Source organism: Mytilus californianus, unplaced genomic scaffold (assembly GCF_021869535.1).
Source record: "Mytilus californianus isolate M0D057914Y unplaced genomic scaffold, xbMytCali1.0.p SCAF_4, whole genome shotgun sequence".
In the NCBI taxonomy this organism is placed as follows: Eukaryota; Metazoa; Mollusca; class Bivalvia; order Mytilida; family Mytilidae; genus Mytilus; species Mytilus californianus.
The window spans coordinates 81,509,910-81,530,606 of NW_026262690.1; the positions used below are offsets into that span (position 1 = coordinate 81,509,910).

Genomic DNA, 20,697 nt, shown 5'->3' on the forward strand with positions numbered 1-20,697 from the left:
ACAAGCTGGGTGAGGATCTTCATATGTTTTTTTTTTTCACGTCTTGAGTAGTAGACTTAAGTACTTAAATTTCAATATATTCCTAACGATGCCGGTGGTGCAGGGGTATGCTGAACAAACCCAAGGCGGAAAGATCGCGTGTTCGATTCTCACTGCCGGAGGTTGAAAAATTATTTCCTATATTAAATGTAACTTAACTCAACTTTACTTTCAATTTCAAAAAGAAAAACCAACGAAATACTTATGTTTGTTTTTAAAAGAATGTGTGTGCCAAATTGCCCCCCCCCCCCCTATTGCCCCCATTTACTTCCTCGGGTTCGGTCCAGGGTACGCCACATCGAGTTATCATTAGTAATTCAATGAATTTTCCCTTAGAAAAACAAAATTTAGGTTACTGCTTGACTGAAATCGATTTAGACAAAAAACTAGTGTCCGAGTTTGAAATTGGACGAAAAGAGCGTCTGAAATCAGTTATTTTGAATGTTACGGACATCGAGATTTCAAGGCATATAGCACGCATTTCCTCTTTTAATACCAATATGATAACTTGTATTTCTTTAACAGACTTGGGGCATTGTGTTTCCACCAAAACCTTACCCTATTAGCGCAACAATATGTCTCTACACGACTTTTGTCCCAAGGATTTCGTATTTTTTCACATTTTCTCCAAAAGTCACGTGACATTTCGAAACATCCCACGTGACCAAAAAAGGACGAATTATCTTTTAACGTAATTTTCTGAAATATTTGATCTATTATCTTTCATATGAGCCCAACATGGCATGTGCATGACCATTGGTGCGAATGCAGTATTCAATTGAACTTTGATAGTGTCTTTTTGATAAGTAAAGGTCTAAAATGCCTGAAAGGGAAAGGGTTAAGCCAATTAAGCCAATTAACCCTTTCCCTTTCACACCGGTACAGCTTACCGGTGAAGCAAATTTTAAGATATTTTTTGGGCATTTAGTCTTGTTCCATCGTCATTTGCTGACGTACAGATATGGTTAAGGGCTCAAATCAATCCTCAGGATACCAGCAATATGATTGAATGTGCATCAAACTTCTATCATTATCAGTTCATAGTCAATTCGCCTCTTAATGACATGTATTTATTCTGTAAAAACCTTTTTTTTTCTTCGATTTTTAAAGAATATTTTCAAAAAGAAGTACATAGAAAACTATCCTTTTTGGGGGAATTATGACTTTTTTTAATAACTGTGCAGTGAGTTTTTGAAGAATGGTATTAAAATAATAGTTCTAACTTGTACACTAGTTAAAAATGTAATTTTTAGTGTACCAGCGCAAACACAAACTTGAAATGCGCTAAAAATCCGTAGTCATTTCTTAAAGATTTTATCGTAAAAGAGATAAAAATCACTGAAATGTCCTGAATTTTTTAGCAAAGTTGAAATAGATGTAACAAAACATGGTTTCGTAAGTGTTTGGGTATGATAAAGTTGAAAACACTTTTGTTTAAATGAAGGAAAATGTATATGTCAATGGAAACAAGACAGATTAAGAACTGGATTCCTGCTATATTTGCGCAAAAACCATGCATTTGGCCATTTGGCATCAAAAATATATTATCTGAACACATAATTTCTAATAGAAAACAAGCTGGGTGAGGATCTTCATATGTTTTTTTTTTTTCACGTCTTGAGTAGTAGACTTAAGTACTTAAATTTCAATATATTCCTAACGATGCCGGTGGTGCAGGGGTATGCTGAACAAACCCAAGGCAGAAAGATCGCGTGTTCGATTCTCACTGCCGGAGGTTGAAAAATTATTTCCTATATTAAATGTAACTTAACTCAACTTTACTTTCAATTTCAAAAAGAAAAACCAACGAAATACTTATGTTTGTTTTTAAAAGAATGTGTGTGCCAAATTGCCCCCCCCCCCCCCCTATTGCCCCCATTTACTTCCTCGGGTTCGGTCCAGGGTACGCCACATCGAGTTATCATTAGTAATTCAATGAATTTTCCCTTAGAAAAACAAAATTTAGGTTACTGCTTGACTGAAATCGATTTAGACAAAAAACTAGTGTCCGAGTTTGAAATTGGACGAAAAGAGCGTCTGAAATCAGTTATTTTGAATGTTACGGACATCGAGATTTCAAGGCATATAGCACGCATTTCCTCTTTTAATACCAATATGATAACTTGTATTTCTTTAACAGACTTGGGGCATTGTGTTTCCACCAAAACCTTACCCTATTAGCGCAACAATATGTCTCTACACGACTTTTGTCCCAAGGATTTCGTATTTTTTCACATTTTCTCCAAAAGTCACGTGACATTTCGAAACATCCCACGTGACCAAAAAAGGACGAATTATCTTTTAACGTAATTTTCTGAAATATTTGATCTATTATCTTTCATATGAGCCCAACATGGCATGTGCATGACCATTGGTGCGAATGCAGTATTCAATTGAACTTTGATAGTGTCTTTTCGATAAGTAAAGGTCTAAAATGCCTGAAAGGGAAAGGGTTAAGCCAATTAAGCCAATTAACCCTTTCCCTTTCACACCGGTACAGCTTACCGGTGAAGCAAATTTTAAGATATTTTTTGGGCATTTAGTCTTGTTCCATCGTCATTTGCTGACGTACAGATATGGTTAAGGGCTCAAATCAATCCTCAGGATACCAGCAATATGATTGAATGTGCATCAAACTTCTATCATTATCAGTTCATAGTCAATTCGCCTCTTAATGACATGTATTTATTCTGTAAAAACCTTTTTTTTTCTTCGATTTTTAAAGAATATTTTCAAAAAGAAGTACATAGAAAACTATCCTTTTTGGGGGAATTATGACTTTTTTTAATAACTGTGCAGTGAGTTTTTGAAGAATGGTATTAAAATAATAGTTCTAACTTGTACACTAGTTAAAAATGTAATTTTTAGTGTACCAGCGCAAACACAAACTTGAAATGCGCTAAAAATCCGTAGTCATTTCTTAAAGATTTTATCGTAAAAGAGATAAAAATCACTGAAATGTCCTGAATTTTTTAGCAAAGTTGAAATAGATGTAACAAAACATGGTTTCGTAAGTGTTTGGGTATGATAAAGTTGAAAACACTTTTGTTTAAATGAAGGAAAATGTATATGTCAATGGAAACAAGACAGATTAAGAACTGGATTCCTGCTATATTTGCGCAAAAACCATGCATTTGGCCATTTGGCATCAAAAATATATTATCTGAACACATAATTTCTAATAGAAAACAAGCTGGGTGAGGATCTTCATATGTTTTTTTTTTTCACGTCTTGAGTAGTAGACTTAAGTACTTAAATTTCAATATATTCCTAACGATGCCGGTGGTGCAGGGGTATGCTGAACAAACCCAAGGCGGAAAGATCGCGTGTTCGATTCTCACTGCCGGAGGTTGAAAAATTATTTCCTATATTAAATGTAACTTAACTCAACTTTACTTTCAATTTCAAAAAGAAAAACCAACGAAATACTTATGTTTGTTTTTAAAAGAATGTGTGTGCCAAATTGCCCCCCCCCCCCCCCTATTGCCCCCATTTACTTCCTCGGGTTCGGTCCAGGGTACGCCACATCGAGTTATCATTAGTAATTCAATGAATTTTCCCTTAGAAAAACAAAATTTAGGTTACTGCTTGACTGAAATCGATTTAGACAAAAAACTAGTGTCCGAGTTTGAAATTGGACGAAAAGAGCGTCTGAAATCAGTTATTTTGAATGTTACGGACATCGAGATTTCAAGGCATATAGCACGCATTTCCTCTTTTAATACCAATATGATAACTTGTATTTCTTTAACAGACTTGGGGCATTGTGTTTCCACCAAAACCTTACCCTATTAGCGCAACAATATGTCTCTACACGACTTTTGTCCCAAGGATTTCGTATTTTTTCACATTTTCTCCAAAAGTCACGTGACATTTCGAAACATCCCACGTGACCAAAAAAGGACGAATTATCTTTTAACGTAATTTTCTGAAATATTTGATCTATTATCTTTCATATGAGCCCAACATGGCATGTGCATGACCATTGGTGCGAATGCAGTATTCAATTGAACTTTGATAGTGTCTTTTCGATAAGTAAAGGTCTAAAATGCCTGAAAGGGAAAGGGTTAAGTTTGCCCCAACCAAACATTATGAAACCTATACACAATATTCATTACCACAAAACTAAGATCAAGTACAAATTTGTTGTTTCCGTTTTCTAACTTTAGTTTGCCTCAACCAAATGTTATGAAACTTATACACAATGCTTATTACTACATAATACAGATTGAGTACGAAATTTGGTGAGAACACTTGTACCATTCTTGAGTTATGTCCCTTTATAAACATAGAAATTGCTGAATTTTTTGTTTCCGTTCTCTTACTTTAGTTTGTCTCAACCAAATGTTATAAAACTTATACACAACCGTTCTAGAGTTATGAGTGTTTACAAATAGAAAAATTGCTGAATTTTTAGTTTCTGTTCTCTACTTATGTTAGCCTCAACCAAATGTCATGAGACTTACACACAATGCTTATTACCACAAAACTCCGATCAAGTTCAAATTTGGGTAGCGTCACTTTTACCGTTCTTCAGTTATGTCACTTTATAACTATATGCTATGCAAGCGGGGGCATCATCTGTGTCGACATGTGGACACTATCCACATTTATTTATATTGATTCCAAAATTCCAGGTTGTTTATTTCATGTTTTTATGTTACAAAATAATTTAAAGATGATGTTTTGATTTGGAATGTTTAAAGTTCAGACTTTATTAATGAAGGATTTTGCTAATCACATTTTCAACTTTTCAATAATATGCGTAACCCTCTGGCTTTCTGTTATGTATTGCAATAAAGTAATTGCCCAGTAACCCCTATTTTCAGAAATGTTATATCACAAATACATTTTTGACAAAGTATTTTTAAATTCTGCTACTTCTTTCATAGATTTTATTGTTACTACAAAATTCCACAATTGATGTTTTGATTCCGATCGTGTAAAGTTGACTTCTTTTTTATTAAGGATGTTTGCTAATCACATTTTCAACTTTTCATTGATATGAGTAGCCCTTCTGGCTCTCTGTTAGGTATTTCATTAAAGAAATACCATGAAAACCCCTATTTTTTGGAAATGCTACATCACAAATACATTTTTGACCTAGTTTTTTCAAATATTGCTACTTATTTCATAGATTTTTTATGTTACCACAAAATTCAACAATTGATGTTTGAATTCAGAGTGTAAAGGGCTAAAGTTCAGACTTTTTTCAGTAAGAATATTTTCTAATCACTTTTTCAAGTTTTAATTAATATATGTAACCCCTATGGCTTTCTGTTAGGTATTGCAATAAAACAAAAAAATGCCCAGTAACCACTATTTTTATACCACCACAGCTAGACAATAGGGGCATTAAAGTTTACCCTTGTCCATCTGTTTGTCCATCCCGAAAATTGATTTCTGTTATCTAACTTTAGTTGACCTCATCCAAATGCTATGAAACTTATACACAATGCTTATTACTTCCAAACACAAATCTATTTTGAATTTGAATGGCATCACTTTCACTCTTCTCGAGTTATGTCCCATTGTAAATGGAAAAATTGCTGAATTTGCCATATATTTACAAGTTGGGGCATCTGTGTCCCATGGACACATTCTTCTTCATTGTAAATATTTATGGAAATATTAAATCACAAATATATCTTTTACAAAGTATTTTCAAATTCCTCTACTTATTTCATTGAGTTTTACAGTCATTTCTTCTCACATATTTCATTAAAAGAATCGGTTAAAATACTTTTTTGCCATAAATTGTAGGTTTTCAAATTCCTTTATTGCAAAAACTATTACACAGACCTATCAGTAATATTTCATAGTTTTGTCTCGCCTGCGAATGAACATGCAGGAACGATTATAGTCATTTCGTACCCCCCATTTCGTACCCCATTTTGTAACTTGACCATTTCGTACCTCATGGAATATTTATATGTATACCATTTGGTACCTCACTGTCTGCACCGTTAGCCACTAGTCCGGTGCCCCAGACTTGTAAAATTTTATTCGGACTAGTAAGTAACTTTGTTTAGACACATAAGGAAACCGTTGGGATATTGGTTTTCGGACTAGTAGTTGGAAAAAATTTTGGTGCAGACTGCCTCATGGAATATTTATATCTATGTTTACCATTTTGTACCACATGGAAGATTTATACGTGTGCCATTTCGTACCTCACGAAAGATTTATATGAATGCCATTTTGTACCATATTTCTCAAAGTGAAAAAGTCATAGCATACCAGGATCTTTGATTGGACGGTCACATAAGTTGCAAATTCTTATTCCTCCCCTTTTACATTTAATTTTGTTCATTTGATCCTGACAAAAAGTGCAATATGGGTGCAAGGGGCAAAAAGGTGTCATATAGGTCAGATGTTCAAAGATCTTCTTCTCTATAACCAATGACCCAATTGAAACAAAAAAACTCATTAATTTGGTTCTGATGAAAACCCTGTTATTACTATTTTGATCAAATGCATCCATGTGAGCCATTCATGAGCCTCTACTTTTGTGATTTTTTTGCTATTATCCTGAAAACTATAATATATGGAGACAAATTGTTCAGCAAGACAAGATATGCAAAGAAGTCAACATAACAGAATTGATGGTCGACTCATTTTGGAGTATTGCCCTTTTTTTAAAACATTTTTTGCAATAATCTTGAAAATTATTTAAAATAATGAGACACAGCTGTAAACAAAATGCATCATTAATTGATGTTAATAGTTTAAAAGGCACAGACTTTCAACTGTCAGTCATTAAATCTTCATTTTTAATTTAACAATAAACTGATCATGCTAATAGTTTAATTTCTTTTATTGTGCTATGAGATAGCCAGAAAATGAGCTATACAAGTTATTACTATCACTGTGAATTGTATGACTGCCATGGGACTTTACTTCAATGTGGTCTCCTTTCTTCAGATTTAATATATTGGCTGTTCCTGTCTCATGACTAGAACCTTTCAGCCAAACACTTTGTTGTTTGGTATTATTATAAGAAAGGTAGACATGCAGATATTTTCCAGCCACAGTCATGACTGTATAAGAAAACTGATAAACTCCAGCAACAGGTGCAGTAAAAATACCAGTGGTTGGATTGTAGCCATTATGTATATTGGTGACAGTTTTGTCAAACTTGATAACACCATTGTCTCCAGGGGTTTGTGGTTTAGTCAGTATTGATGAAAATGCTGGGATTTTGGTTCTACTTTGACACTGACAGATTTAATGTAAAATGGATATAAGAAATAAAGAAAATGACAATTATTTTTGGCATCTTGAAAATTACTAAAATTGCTTAAAGTGTAAACCTTTATATAGAGTAAATGTTTTTGTCAATTTATTCATTCCATTTCTATGTGTCAACTGTATAAGACTTAGTTTAAAAAAAAAAAATTGATTTCAGAAACTTTCATCATTTAGTTTTCAGTGGTATTTTTAAACAGTTGTATTGTCTTATTGGGTTGTTGTCTCATTGGAGTATACCTTAAAAATGAAAGTTTTATTGTAAACATTTACAATTATGAATTTGAGGTGGACAATGTTAAAATTTCATGAACCTGTATACTTTAATGACATCAAAGATAAAACTCAAAAGAGGCATATTGTCAATGTTACAAACAAGTCTTTATACATTTACACAAGAAATAAGTTTTGAAACTTACCTGGACTTTTATGTTTGATTGCCATTTCTAGGAGATCACCAAGAAGTGAACACTCTGAAAATAAATAATGTGTCAAAAAACGTTTAAATATAAAAATGTTTAGTTCATAATTCAACATATATGCTAAATTACAAACGACAGTGAACCAACGTCTGGTAAATCTTCAATACGATAGAATCCCTAAAGTGGATACCTCTCGTATGCAGGGTTGTTACGATAAAAACACAAAATGTGAAAGCGGTTATAACAACAACACTTTAGGGATTGCTGCAGTAATTTAATTAGATCGACATGTTTCGGTGCCTAGGGCACCATCATCAGGATAAAAACAAAACAGAAAATTGCACCTGAAGTACAAGATCGGGTATGCATAAATTATGTCACAATTGTAACCATGGTGAGTATAAATAGGAAGTGAAAGTAAATGTACATGTATACTTTTACTTTCTATTTTCTGTATTGTTTTTATCCTGATGATGGTGCCCTAGTCACCAAAACATGTCAATCTAATTAAATTACTGCAGCAATCCCTAAAGTGTTTTTTATTTTAATTTTTATTATACGACCGCAAAAATTTTTTGCGGTCGTATATTGGTATGACGTTGGTGTCCTGCATCCGAAGACACATTGGTTTTCGCACTCTAACTTTAGTTTAAGTGAATGGATCTCTATGAAATTTTACCATAAGGTTCAATACCACAAAAGAAAGGTTGGGATTGATTTTGGGGGTTATGGTACCAACAGTTAAGGAATTAGGGGCCAAAAATAAGCATTTTTGTAACTTCCAGACATAACTTGTGTGTTAGTGTATGGATCTCTCTGACATTGTACCACAAGGTTCCATATCACAAAGGGAATGCTGGGATTAATTTTGGGGGTAATTGCCTCAAAATATTAGGAATTAGGGGCCAAAAAAGGGGCAAAAAACAAGCATTTTTCTAGTTTCATGACAATAACTTGTGTGAAAGTGTATGGATCTTTCTGAAATTGTACTACAAGGTTCCATATCACAAAGGGAAAGCTGGAATTGAGTTTGGGGGTAATTGCCCGAAACGTTTAGGAATAAGGGGCCAAAAAGGGGCCAAAAATAAGCATTTTTCTAGTTTCCAGACAATAACTTGTGTTCAAGTGTATGGATCTCTCTGAAATTGTACCACAAGGTTCCATATCACACAGGGAATGCTGGGATTGATTTTGGGGGTAATTGCCTCAAAATTTTAGGAATTAGGTGCCAAAAAAGGGGCAAAAAACAAGCATTTTTCTAGTTTCATGACAATAACTTGTGTGTAAGTGTTTGGATATTTCTGAAATTGTACTTCAAGGTTCCATATCACAAAGGGAAAGCTGGAATTGAGTTTGGGGGTAATTGCCCGAAACGTTTAGGAATTGGGGGCCAAAAAGGGGCATAAAAAACACATTTTTCTAGTTTCCAAACAATAACTTGTGTTCAAGTGTATGGATCTCTCTGAAATTGTACTGCAAGGTACCATACCACAAAGGGAAGGCTGGGATTGAGTTTGGTGGTGATGAATCATAAGGGGGTTCAAAAAATTTGGGGGGGGGGGATTTTTTTTTTTTTTCCTTTTTTTCTTTTTTTCCTTTTTAGCTCACCTGGCCTGAAGGGCAAAGTGAGCTTTTCTCATCACTTGGCGTCCGTCGTCCGGCTTCGTCCGTCGTCGGCGTTAACTTTTTACATTTTGAACTTCTTCTAGAGAACCACTGAATGGAATGAAACCAAACATGGCATGAATGTTCCTTATGAAGTGCTGACCAAGTGTTGTTACTTTGTAGCCGATCCATCATCCAAGATGGCCGCCAGGGGGGGACTTAGTTTAACATAGGACCCTATGGGAAATGCATACAAATGACTTCTTTTAGAGAACCACTGAATGGAATGTAACAAAACATGGCATGAATGTTCCTTACAAGGTGCCGACCAAGTGTTGTTACTTTGTAGCTGTTCCATCATCCAAAATGGCCGCCAGTGAGGGACTTAGTTTAACATAGGACCCTATGGGAAATGCATACAAATGACTTCTTTTAGAGAACCACTGAATGGAATGAAACAAAACATAGCATGAATGTTCATTAGGAGGTGCTGACCAAGTGTTGTTACTTTGTAGCTGTTCCATCATCCAAAATGGCCGCCAGTGAAGGATTTAGTTTAACATAGGACCCTATGGGAAATGCATACAAATGACTTCTTTTAGAGAACCACTGAATGGAATGTAACAAAACATAGCATGAATGTTCCTTACAAGGTGCTGACCAAGTGTTGTTACTTTGTAGCTGTTCCATCATCCAAAATGGCCGCCAGTGAGGGACTTAGTTGAACATAGGACCCTATGGGAAATGCATACAAATGACTTCTTTTAGAGAACCACTGAATGGAATGAAACAAAACATAGCATGAATGTTCATTAGGAGGTGCTGACCAAGTGTTGTTACTTTGTAGCCGATCCATCATCCAAGATGGCCGCCAGCGGGGGACTTAGTTTAACATAGGACCCTATGGGAAATGCATACAAATGACTTCTTTTAGAGAACCACTGAATGGAATGAAACAAAACATAGCATGAATGTTCCTTACAAGGTGCTAACCAAGTGTTGTAACTTTGCAGTCGGTCCATCATCCAAGATGGCCGCCAGAGGGGGACTTAGTTTAATATAGGACCCTATGGGAAATACATACAAATGTCTTCTTTTAGAGAACCACTGAATGGAATGAAACCAAACATGGCATGAATGTTCCTAATGAGGTGCTGACCAAGTGTTGTTACTTTGCAGTCGGTCCATCATCCAAGATGGCAGACAGCGGGGGACTTAGTTTAACATAGGACACTACGGGAAATACATACAATTGTCTTCTTTTAGAGAACCACTGAATGGAATGGAACCAAACATGGCATGAATGTTCCTTATGAGGTGCTGATCAAGTGTTGTTACTTTGCAGTCGATCCATCATCCAAGATGGCCGCTAGGGGGGGGGGGCTTAGTTTAACATAGGACCCTAGGCGAAATACATACAAATGTCTTCTTTTAGAGTACCACTGAATGGAATGAAACCAAACATGGCATGAATGTTCCTTATGAAGTGCTGACCAAGTGTTGCTACTTTGTTGCCGATTTACTGTTCAAGATGGCCACCAGGATATTTTATTAAATAACGGGACCAATATTAATCCAAATTTGGCCTCAATCATTATTTGGGTATCGGTTATGATTTTTAGCTCACCTGGCCCGAAGGGCCAAGTGAGCTTTTCTCATCACTTGGCGTCCGTCGTCCGTCGTCCGTCGTCGTCCGTCGTCGGCGTTAACTTTTTACATTTTGAACTTCTTCTAGAGAACCACTGAATGGAATGAAACCAAACATGGCATGAATGTTCCTTATGAGGTGCTGACCAAGTGTTGTTACTTTGTAGCCGATCCATCATCCAAGATGGCCGCCAGCGGGGGACTTAGTTTAACATAGGACCCTATGGGAAATGCATACAAATGACTTCTTTTAGAGAACCACTGAATGGAATGTAACAAAACATAGCATGAATGTTCCTTACAAGGTGCTGACCAAGTGTTGTTACTTTGTAGCTGTTCCATCATCCAAAATGGCCACCAGTGAGGGACTTAGTTTAACATAGGACCCTATGGGAAATGCATACAAATGACTTCTTTTAGAGAACCACTGAATGGAATGAAACAAAACATAGCATGAATGTTCATTAGGAGGTGCTGACCAAGTGTTGTTACTTTGTAGCTGATCCATCATCCAAGATGGCCGCCAGCGGAGGACTTAGTTTAACATAGGACCCTATGGGAAATGCATACAAATGACTTCTTTTAGAGAACCACTGAATGGAATGAAACAAAACATAGCATGAATGTTCCTTACAAGGTGCTGACCAAGTGTTGTTACTTTGTAGCTGTTCCATCATCCAAAATGGCCACCAGTGAGGGACTTAGTTTAACATAGGACCCTATGGGAAATGCATACAAATGACTTCTTTTAGAGAACCACTGAATGGAATGAAACAAAACATAGCATGAATGTTCATTAGGAGGTGCTGACCAAGTGTTGTTACTTTGTAGCCGATCCATCATCCAAGATGGCCGCCAGCAGGGGACTTAGTTTAACATAGGACCCTATGGGAAATGCATACAAATGACTTCTTTTAGAGAACCACTGAATGGAATGTAACAAAACATAGCATGAATGTTCCTTACAAGGTGCTGACCAAGTGTTGTTACTTTGTAGCTGTTCCATCATCCAAGATGGCCGCCAGAGAGGGACTTAGTTTAACATAGGACCCTATGGGAAATACATACAAATGTCTTCTTTTAGAGAACCACTGAATGCAATGAAACCAAACATGGCATGAATGTTCCTTATGAGGTGCTGACCAAGTGTTGTTACTTTGAAGCTGATCCATAATCCAAGATGGCCGCCAGCGGGGGACTTAGTTTAACATAGGACCCTATGGGAAATGCATACAAATGACTTCTTTTAGAGAACCACTGAATGGAATGAAACAAAACATAGCATGAATGTTCCTTACAAGGTGCTAACCAAGTGTTGTAACTTTGCAGTCGGTCCATCATCCAAGATGGCCGCCAGAGGGGGACTTAGTTTAATATAGGACCCTATGGGAAATACATACAAATGTCTTCTTTTAGAGAACCACTGAATGGAATGAAACCAAACATGGCATGAATGTTCCTAATGAGGTGCTGACCAAGTGTTGTTACTTTGCAGTCGGTCCATCATCCAAGATGGCAGACAGCGGGGGACTTAGTTTAACATAGGACACTACGGGAAATACATACAATTGTCTTCTTTTAGAGAACCACTGAATGGAATGGAACCAAACATGGCATGAATGTTCCTTATGAGGTGCTGATCAAGTGTTGTTACTTTGCAGTCGATCCATCATCCAAGATGGCCGCTAGGGGGGGGGGGCTTAGTTTAACATAGGACCCTAGGCGAAATACATACAAATGTCTTCTTTTAGAGTACCACTGAATGGAATGAAACCAAACATGGCATGAATGTTCCTTATGAAGTGCTGACCAAGTGTTGCTACTTTGTTGCCGATTTACTGTTCAAGATGGCCACCAGGATATTTTATTAAATAACGGGACCAATATTAATCCAAATTTGGCCTCAATCATTATTTGGGTATCGGTTATGATTTTTAGCTCACCTGGCCCGAAGGGCCAAGTGAGCTTTTCTCATCACTTGGCGTCCGTCGTCCGTCGTCGGCGTTAACTTTTTACATTTTGAACTTCTTCTAGAGAACCACTGAATGGAATGAAACCAAACATGGCATGAATGTTCCTTATGAGGTGCTGACCAAGTGTTGTTACTTTGTAGCCGATCCATCATCCAAGATGGCCGCCAGCGGGGGACTTAGTTTAACATAGGACCCTATGGGAAATGCATACAAATGACTTCTTTTAGAGAACCACTGAATGGAATGTAACAAAACATAGCATGAATGTTCCTTACAAGGTGCTGACCAAGTGTTGTTACTTTGTAGCTGTTCCATCATCCAAAATGGCTACCAGTGAGGGACTTAGTTTAACATAGGACCCTATGGGAAATGCATACAAATGACTTCTTTTAGAGAACCACTGAATGGAATGAAACAAAACATAGCATGAATGTTCATTAGGAGGTGCTGACCAAGTGTTGTTACTTTGTAGCTGATCCATCATCCAAGATGGCCGCCAGCGGAGGACTTAGTTTAACATAGGACCCTATAGGAAATGCATACAAATGACTTCTTTTAGAGAACCACTGAATGGAATGAAACAAAACATAGCATGAATGTTCCTTACAAGGTGCTGACCAAGTGTTGTTACTTTGTAGCTGTTCCATCATCCAAAATGGCCGCCAGTGAGGGACTTAGTTTAACATAGGACCCTATGGGAAATGCATACAAATGACTTCTTTTAGAGAACCACTGAATGGATTGAAACAAAACATAGCATGAATGTTCATTAGGAGGTGCTGACCAAGTGTTGTTACTTTGTAGCCGATCCATCATCCAAGATGGCCGCCAGCAGGGGACTTAGTTTAACATAGGACCCTATGGGAAATGCATACAAATGACTTCTTTTAGAGAACCACTGAATGGAATGTAACAAAACATAGCATGAATGTTCCTTACAAGGTGCTGACCAAGTGTTGTTACTTTGTAGCTGTTCCATCATCCAAGATGGCCGCCAGAGAGGGACTTAGTTTAACATAGGACCCTATGGGAAATACATACAAATGTCTTCTTTTAGAGAACCACTGAATGCAATGAAACCAAACATGGCATGAATGTTCCTTATGAGGTGCTGACCAAGTGTTGTTACTTTGAAGCTGATCCATAATCCAAGATGGCCGCCAGCGGGGGACTTAGTTTAACATAGGACCCTATGGGAAATACATACAAATGTCTTCTTTTAGAGAACCACTGAATGGAATAAAACCAAACATGGTATGAATGTTCCTTATGAGGTTCTGACTGAGTGTTGTTACTTTGAAGCTGATCCATAATCCAAGATGGCCGCCAGCGGGGGACTTAGTTTAACATAGGACCCTATGGGAAATACATACAAATGTCTTCTTTTAGAGAACCACTGAATGGAATGAAACCAAACATTGCATGAATGTTTCTTATGAGGTGCTGACCGAGTGTTTTTACTTTGAAGCCGATCCATAATCCAAGATGGCCGCCAGCGGGGGACTTAGTTTAACATACCACCCTATGGGAAATACATACAGATGTCTTCTTTTAGAGAACCACTGAATGGAATGAAACCAAACATGGTATGAATGTTCTTTATGAGGTGCTGACCGAGTGTTGTTACTTTGAAGCCGATCCATAATCCAAGATGGATGCCAGCGGGGGACTTAGTTTAACATGGGACCCTATGGGAAATACATACAAATGTCTTCTTTTAGAGAACCACTGAATGCAATGAAACCAAACATGGCATGAATGTTCCTTATGAGGTCTTGACTAAGTGTTGTTACTTTGAAGCCGATCCATCATCCAAGATGGCCGCCAGAGAGGGACTTAGTTTAACATAGGACCCTATGGGAAATACATACAAATGTCTTCTTTTAGAGAACCACTGAATGCAATGAAACCAAACATGGCATGAATGTTCCTTATGAGGTGCTGACCAAGTGTTGTTACTTTGAAGCTGATCCATCATCCAAGATGGCAGCCAGCGGGGGACTTAGTTTAACATAGGACCCTATAGGAAATACATACAAATGTCTTCTTTTAGAGAACCACTGAATGCAATGAAACCAAACATGGCATGAATGTTCCTTATGAGGTGCTGACCAAATGTTGTTACTTTGAAGCTGATCCATCATCCAAGATGGCAGCCAGCGGGGGACTTAGTTTAACATAGGACCCTATGAGAAATACGTACAAATGTTTTCTTTTAGAGAACCATTGAATGGAATGAAACCAAACATGGCATGCATGTTCCTTTTGAGGTGCTGACCAAGTGTTGTTACTTTGAAGCTGATCCTTCATCCATGATGGCTGCCAGATGGGGACAATGTTTAACAAAGGACCCTATGGATGATACATACAAATGTCTTCTTTTAGAGAACCACATACTGAATGGATTGAAACCAAACATGGCATGAATGTTCCTTATGAGGTGCTGACTAAGTTTTGTTACTTTGAAGCTGATCCTTCATCCATGATGGCCGCCAATAGGGGGACTTCCTTTAACATAAGACCCTATGGGAAATACATACAAATGCTTCTTCTAGAGGTGCACTGAATGGAATGAAACCAAAACATGGCATAAATGTTTCTTATGAGGTGCTGATTAAGTGTTGCTACTTTGTTGCCGATTTACTGTTCAAGATGGCCACCAGGATTTTTTATTAAATTACAGGACCAATATTAAACCAAATTTGGCCTCACTCATTATTAGGGTATCTGTTATGATTTTAATCTATTTTTACATGATTTCCAAAACCAAAGTAGAATCAGGTGAGCGACACAGGCTCTTGAGAGCCTCTAGTTATCTATCTTTACATGATTTCTAAAACCAAAGTAGAGTCAGGTGAGCGACACAGGCTCTTGAGAGCCTCTAGTTATTTTCTTTTAAAATTTTCCATTTTAAGTTGGTTATTTCTGATTAATATTTAAAAGCAAATAATAATGATATGGTAGGAGATACACATCAAACAGGATGTGTAAATTATTATATAATAAGTATTGTGCAATAGCAAGAAATTTTCAATTGCACAGTATTGCACAATAGCAAGAAATCTTCAATTGCACAGTATTGCGCAATAGCAAGAAATCTTCAATTGCACAGTATTGCGCAATAGCAAGAAATATCCAATAGCACAATATTGCGCAATAGCAAGAAATTGTCAATTGTGCAGTATTGCGCAATAGCAAGAAATATTCAATTGCACAGTATTGTGCAAAAGAAGATACTTCGTATAAATTGCTTATTTCTTGACCAATTTCAATGGGGTTTTATTCTTGAATTCTTGGGGTTCTTTAATATGCTGAATCTAACCGTGTATTAAGTTTTTGGATTTTGGGCCCTGTTTTTAAATTGGTCAAAATTGAGGTCCAAAGGGTCCAAAATTAAACTTTGTTTGATTTCATCAAAAATTGAATAATTGGGGTTCTTTGATATGCCGAATCTAACCGTGTATTTAGATTCTTTATTTTTGGTTCCGTTTTCAAATTGGTCTACATTAAGGTCCAAAGGGTCCAAAATTAAACTAAGTTTGATTTTAACTAAAATGGAATTCTTAGGGTTCTTTGATATGCTGAATCTAAACATGTATTTAGATTTTTGATTATGGGCCCAGTTTTCAAGTTGGTCCAAATCGGGGTCCAAAATTAAACTTTGTTTGATTTAAAAAAAAAATTGAATATATGGGGTTCTTTGATATGCTGAATCTAACCATGTATTTAGATTTTTGATTTTTGGGCCCCGTTATCAACTTTGTCCACATTGAGGTCAAAAGGGTCCAAAATTAAACTTTGTTTGATTTCATCAAAAATTGAATTCTTGGGGTTCTTTGATATGCTGAATCTAACCATGTATTTAGATTTTGGATATTGGACCATAATAGGCATGATAGGTGAATGTCCAATTTAAAATTTTTAAGGTCTTAGACCACATTCATTCTGTGTCAGAAACCTATGCTGTGTCAAATATTTAATCACAATCCAAATTCAGAGCTGTATCAAGCTTGAATGTTGTGTCCATACTTACCCCAACTGTTCAGGGTTCGACCTCTGCGGTCGTATCAAGCTGCGCCCTGCGGAGCATTTTATTATTTATTACTTCCAATTTACAATATAATATACACAAATAATAACAATATATAATATATAAATGTATTGATATTATCTAATCAATACATCTTTTTATTAGGAAGCAATTTTTTTTTCAAATATACAAATATAAGATAAAGAGTAAAGCAGTCTGAACACCGGAGAGAGAGAGAGAAAAATAGAGAGAGAAAGAGAGTGAGAGAGAATAGTGTGGTGAGTTTTCAATACAATTCATCTAGACATTGAATTCTATTTTAGTATAGTAAATACAGCATTTTCATTTATAACATGTATAATATTAAATGTAAAGTATATACATTTTTGTACTTAACTAAGTAATCTATCAAAAAAATCCCTAAAGTGTTGTTGTTGTAACTGCTTGCACAATATATGCTAAATGTTTTCTGGTGTTTCCTGTGATAGTGAAATCACTGAAAGGATGAGTTCCTTATGCTTAAATTGGAAAACATATTATTTTTATCTTACAAGTTGAAAAAGCCAAAAAATAGTAAATTTGAAGCAATAATATTTATCCACTTAATATGTATTAGTTCCTTATAATAATTCTATTTTTTGTTATCTCATTTATAAGCTTAAAAATAGTATAATTTTATTTACCTAATTTTGTGTCACATGATCCCATTACCATTCCTGCAAATAATGATAGTGTCAATACAAAGATGTAGTGGGTCAGCTTCATCTTAGTGACTTAGGACAAACTAAAAAATTCTGTGCTGTAACACTTTTATACTATTGTAGTAAGGATTTAAACAAGCTGTTAAATGAAATGGATATCGATAATGAGTTTTTATCATGCACTATAACATGACAGGAATATTAATAATTCAGATTAAATTTCCTTATGTTGAATAGTTTTTGGCAGCCAGTTTTTATTGGTGGAGAAAGCCATAAGATTGGAGACAAACAGACCTGACCACAAACAGGATTTAAAGTCACAACCTCAAGAGTTGACAGCCTAATGATCAATGTTAATGAACTACTTAGATTACTTTGTCACCATTGCCCAACTTCATATATAAATTTGTCACTTTAGGGTAATTGATACCTGCATGGTCTTCTTTTAGAAAAGCGGTTGGTGACTCAATGGAAAATTGGACAAACAATTTTGAAAAATCTTTCTTTGAGCCAGTTGCTATTAAACTTTGGATAAATTTGACTCTTATAATATCTTTTGTTATATGATATTTGTCCACTACCCTGTCCCCCACCTGCCACTGCCATCAATTGTAATTGATGTCCATAACCATCATCTAATGTGTGTCTACTTAATAAAAATTTGAAAATTAATTGGACAAAAAGTTGATTAGAAGGTTTTTCTGGTTTCCGGACAAATACTTAAAGTATTAGTCAATGGATCTCTATGAAATTGTACCACAAGGTTCCATACCACACACAGTAGGTTGGGGTTGATTTTTTGGGTTGTGGCTTTTCTAATACTGGCTAAGCTGGTTCTAACATAAATTATTTCTGATCTATATAAAGAAAAAACAAATACTGATATGGCAGAAAATACACACCAAACAGGGTGTGTAAATTATTATATTTAATTTGGAAACAGATTTACTAAGTATTGTGCAACAGCAAAGTATTGCAAAACAGCAAGAAATCTTCAATTGAAAATAAATACAAATCTTTTAACCAATTTCAATGAGGATTAATTTAAAGTCTTGAATTGTTTGAGGTTTTTACCATGTATTACTATATTGGATATTTGGACATTTTTAAATAGGTCTGTCTACATTGAGGTCCAAAGGGTCCATAATTAGACTTTGTTTGATTTTATCAAAGACTGAATTCTGGTGGTTCTATGATATGCTGAATCTAACTGTGCATTCAGATTTTTTATTTTTTTTTCATTGTTGAAGGCTGTACGGTTGCTTAACATTTGCACTGTGGTGGATAGTTGTCTCATTGGCAATCATAGCACATCTCCTTATTAGTCCCTTACTGACGAAGTCGAAGGAGACTTTAGGTTTGCACTCCGTCTGTCTGTCTGTCTGTCTGTCTGTCTGTCTGTCCGTCAGTCCGGCAAATCAGTTTTCCACACTTTTTTTCTTCGGGCTGGAAGATATTATTTAATATTTGGTATATAGTTTTATCATGACAAGTTACAGATCAAGTTCGAATTTTGTTCCGGTCGGATGATTTTGTGCAGTTATGGTCCTGGGACTTAGAAAATTCACTCAAATAATCAGTTTTCCACACTTTTTTTGTCATGCTTGAAGGTTTTGATTTAATAATTTGTATATAGTTTTATTATGACAAGTTACAGATCAAGTTCAAATTTTGTTCCAGTCTGATGATTTTGTGCAGAGTTATTGTCCTTGGACTTAGAAAATTAACTCAAATAATCTGTTTTCCACACTTTTTTTGTCATGCTTGAAGATATTGACTTTATATTTGTTATATATTTTACACCATGACAAGTTATAAATCAAGTTAGCATTTTGTTCCAGTACAAAGAATTCTTAACCGGTAGGGGACTATGTATTGCTATGCAATACTCTCAGAATGCTTGTTTTTATATGAAGTATTTTCAGCTGTGGGAATTAAGTTTTTTAAAACTTTTTTTGTAAATCGTTTCAGGTTCTACAGAAAAATGTTGACAAAGAATTACATTTATTTAGTGAAGCCAAAGAACACACCAAACATGTTGCACAAGTGAGAATGGTGTCATTGTCTAGTCAACCTGTTGACCATGTGGAAAATGGACAGGGGAAAACATTATCATCTTATGTGGAAGTTGGTAAGATATTATTTGGTAAAGAGATTGACAGGAATGTAGTCACATGGCATAAAAGTTTATTATTTGCTTACAGATCAGCTTGAGGGTCTGGAAAAGGAGTTTTCTTTCCTGTATTCTTTAATATATTTTAGAGCATTTTCCTTTTTTTTTGTTTTGTTTTCCATTATTTCCTTTTCTTTATATTTAAGCACCCAATATGAAGTATTCTTTTTTTATGCCCCTGCCGTAGCAGAGGGGGCATTAAGTTTTACCCTTGTCCGTCTGTACCTCCGTACGTACGTCCCAAAGTTGGTTTCCGTTCTTTAACTTTAGTTTGCCTCAACCAAATGCTACGAAACTTATACACAATGCTTATTACCACAAAACACAGATCAAGTTTGAATTTTGGTGGCATCACTTTAACCGTTCTAGAGTTATGCCCTTTACAAATGGAAAAATTGCTGAATTTTTCGTTTCCAGTCTCTAACTTAAGTTAGCCTCAACCAAATGTTATGAAACTTATACACAATGCTTATTACCACAAAATACAGATCAAGTTTGAATTTTGGTGGCGTCACTTTAACTGTTCTAGAGTTATGCCCCTTTACAAATGGAAAAATTGCTGAATTTTTCGTTTCCGTTCTCTAACTTTAGTTTGCCTTAACCAAATGCTAAGAAACTTATACACAATGCTTATTACCACAAAACACAGATCAAGTTAGAATTTTGGTGGTGTCAGTTATACCGTTCTAGAGTTATGCCCTTTACAAATGGAAAAATTGCTGAATTTTTCGTTTCCTTTCTCTAGCTTAAGTTTGCCTCAACCAAATTTGATGAAACTTATACACAATACTTATTACCACAAAACTCAGATCAAGTACAAATTTGGGAAGTGTCACTTCTACCGTTCTTCAGTTATGTC

At 35.9% G+C, this 20,697-nt stretch overlaps 2 protein-coding genes and 1 long non-coding RNA gene across 12 annotated transcripts in view; 2 read left to right on the forward strand and 1 right to left on the reverse strand.

Moving 5' to 3' along the window:
* LOC127738678 (phosphofurin acidic cluster sorting protein 1-like) overlaps positions 1 to 20,697 on the forward strand; it is a 73,125-nt gene that overhangs the window by 14,391 nt on the left and 38,037 nt on the right. For all 7 annotated transcript variants that reach the window (XM_052250006.1, XM_052250007.1, XM_052250010.1 and 4 more), the window contains exon 5: positions 19,637 to 19,796. In XM_052250006.1, coding sequence (XP_052105966.1) covers positions 19,637 to 19,796 — 160 coding nt within the window. The remainder of the gene's footprint in view (positions 1 to 19,636; positions 19,797 to 20,697) is intronic.
* Positions 6,839 to 17,766, reverse strand: LOC127738679 (collagen alpha-2(VIII) chain-like). The gene is made up of 3 exons (XM_052250014.1): positions 17,648 to 17,766; positions 7,701 to 7,760; positions 6,839 to 7,265 (listed from the first exon to the last, which is right to left on the reverse strand). Exons 1-3 carry the CDS (start codon positions 17,727 to 17,729, stop codon positions 6,856 to 6,858), a joined length of 552 nt encoding a protein of 183 aa, XP_052105974.1. The 5' UTR covers positions 17,730 to 17,766; the 3' UTR covers positions 6,839 to 6,855.
* LOC127738680 (uncharacterized) lies at positions 9,304 to 15,825 on the forward strand. Of its 4 annotated transcripts, none has more exons than XR_008000136.1 (3): positions 9,304 to 9,801; positions 11,101 to 12,262; positions 13,877 to 15,825. It is a non-coding gene; the product is annotated as an uncharacterized LOC127738680 (long non-coding RNA). The 4 variants fall into 4 exon arrangements; XR_008000135.1 differs by lacking the exon at positions 9,304 to 9,801 and having other exon boundaries at positions 10,312 to 12,262; positions 13,877 to 14,374; positions 14,541 to 15,825; XR_008000138.1 differs by lacking the exon at positions 9,304 to 9,801 and having other exon boundaries at positions 10,312 to 12,262; positions 13,877 to 14,042; positions 14,541 to 15,825.

Bases quoted from the DNA above. Each gene is read 5' to 3' on its own strand.
- LOC127738679 (XM_052250014.1), bottom strand. From the start codon at position 17,729: ATGAAGCTGACCCACTACATCTTTGTATTGACACTATCATTATTTGCA. The intron at 7,761-17,647 runs GTAAATAAAATT...ATTTATTTTCAG, and splicing joins ATCATGTGACACAAAATTAG to AGTGTTCACTTCTTGGTGAT. The intron at 7,266-7,700 runs TTCAAAACTTAT...TTTTACATTAAA, and splicing joins ACATAAAAGTCCAGGTAAGT to TCTGTCAGTGTCAAAGTAGA.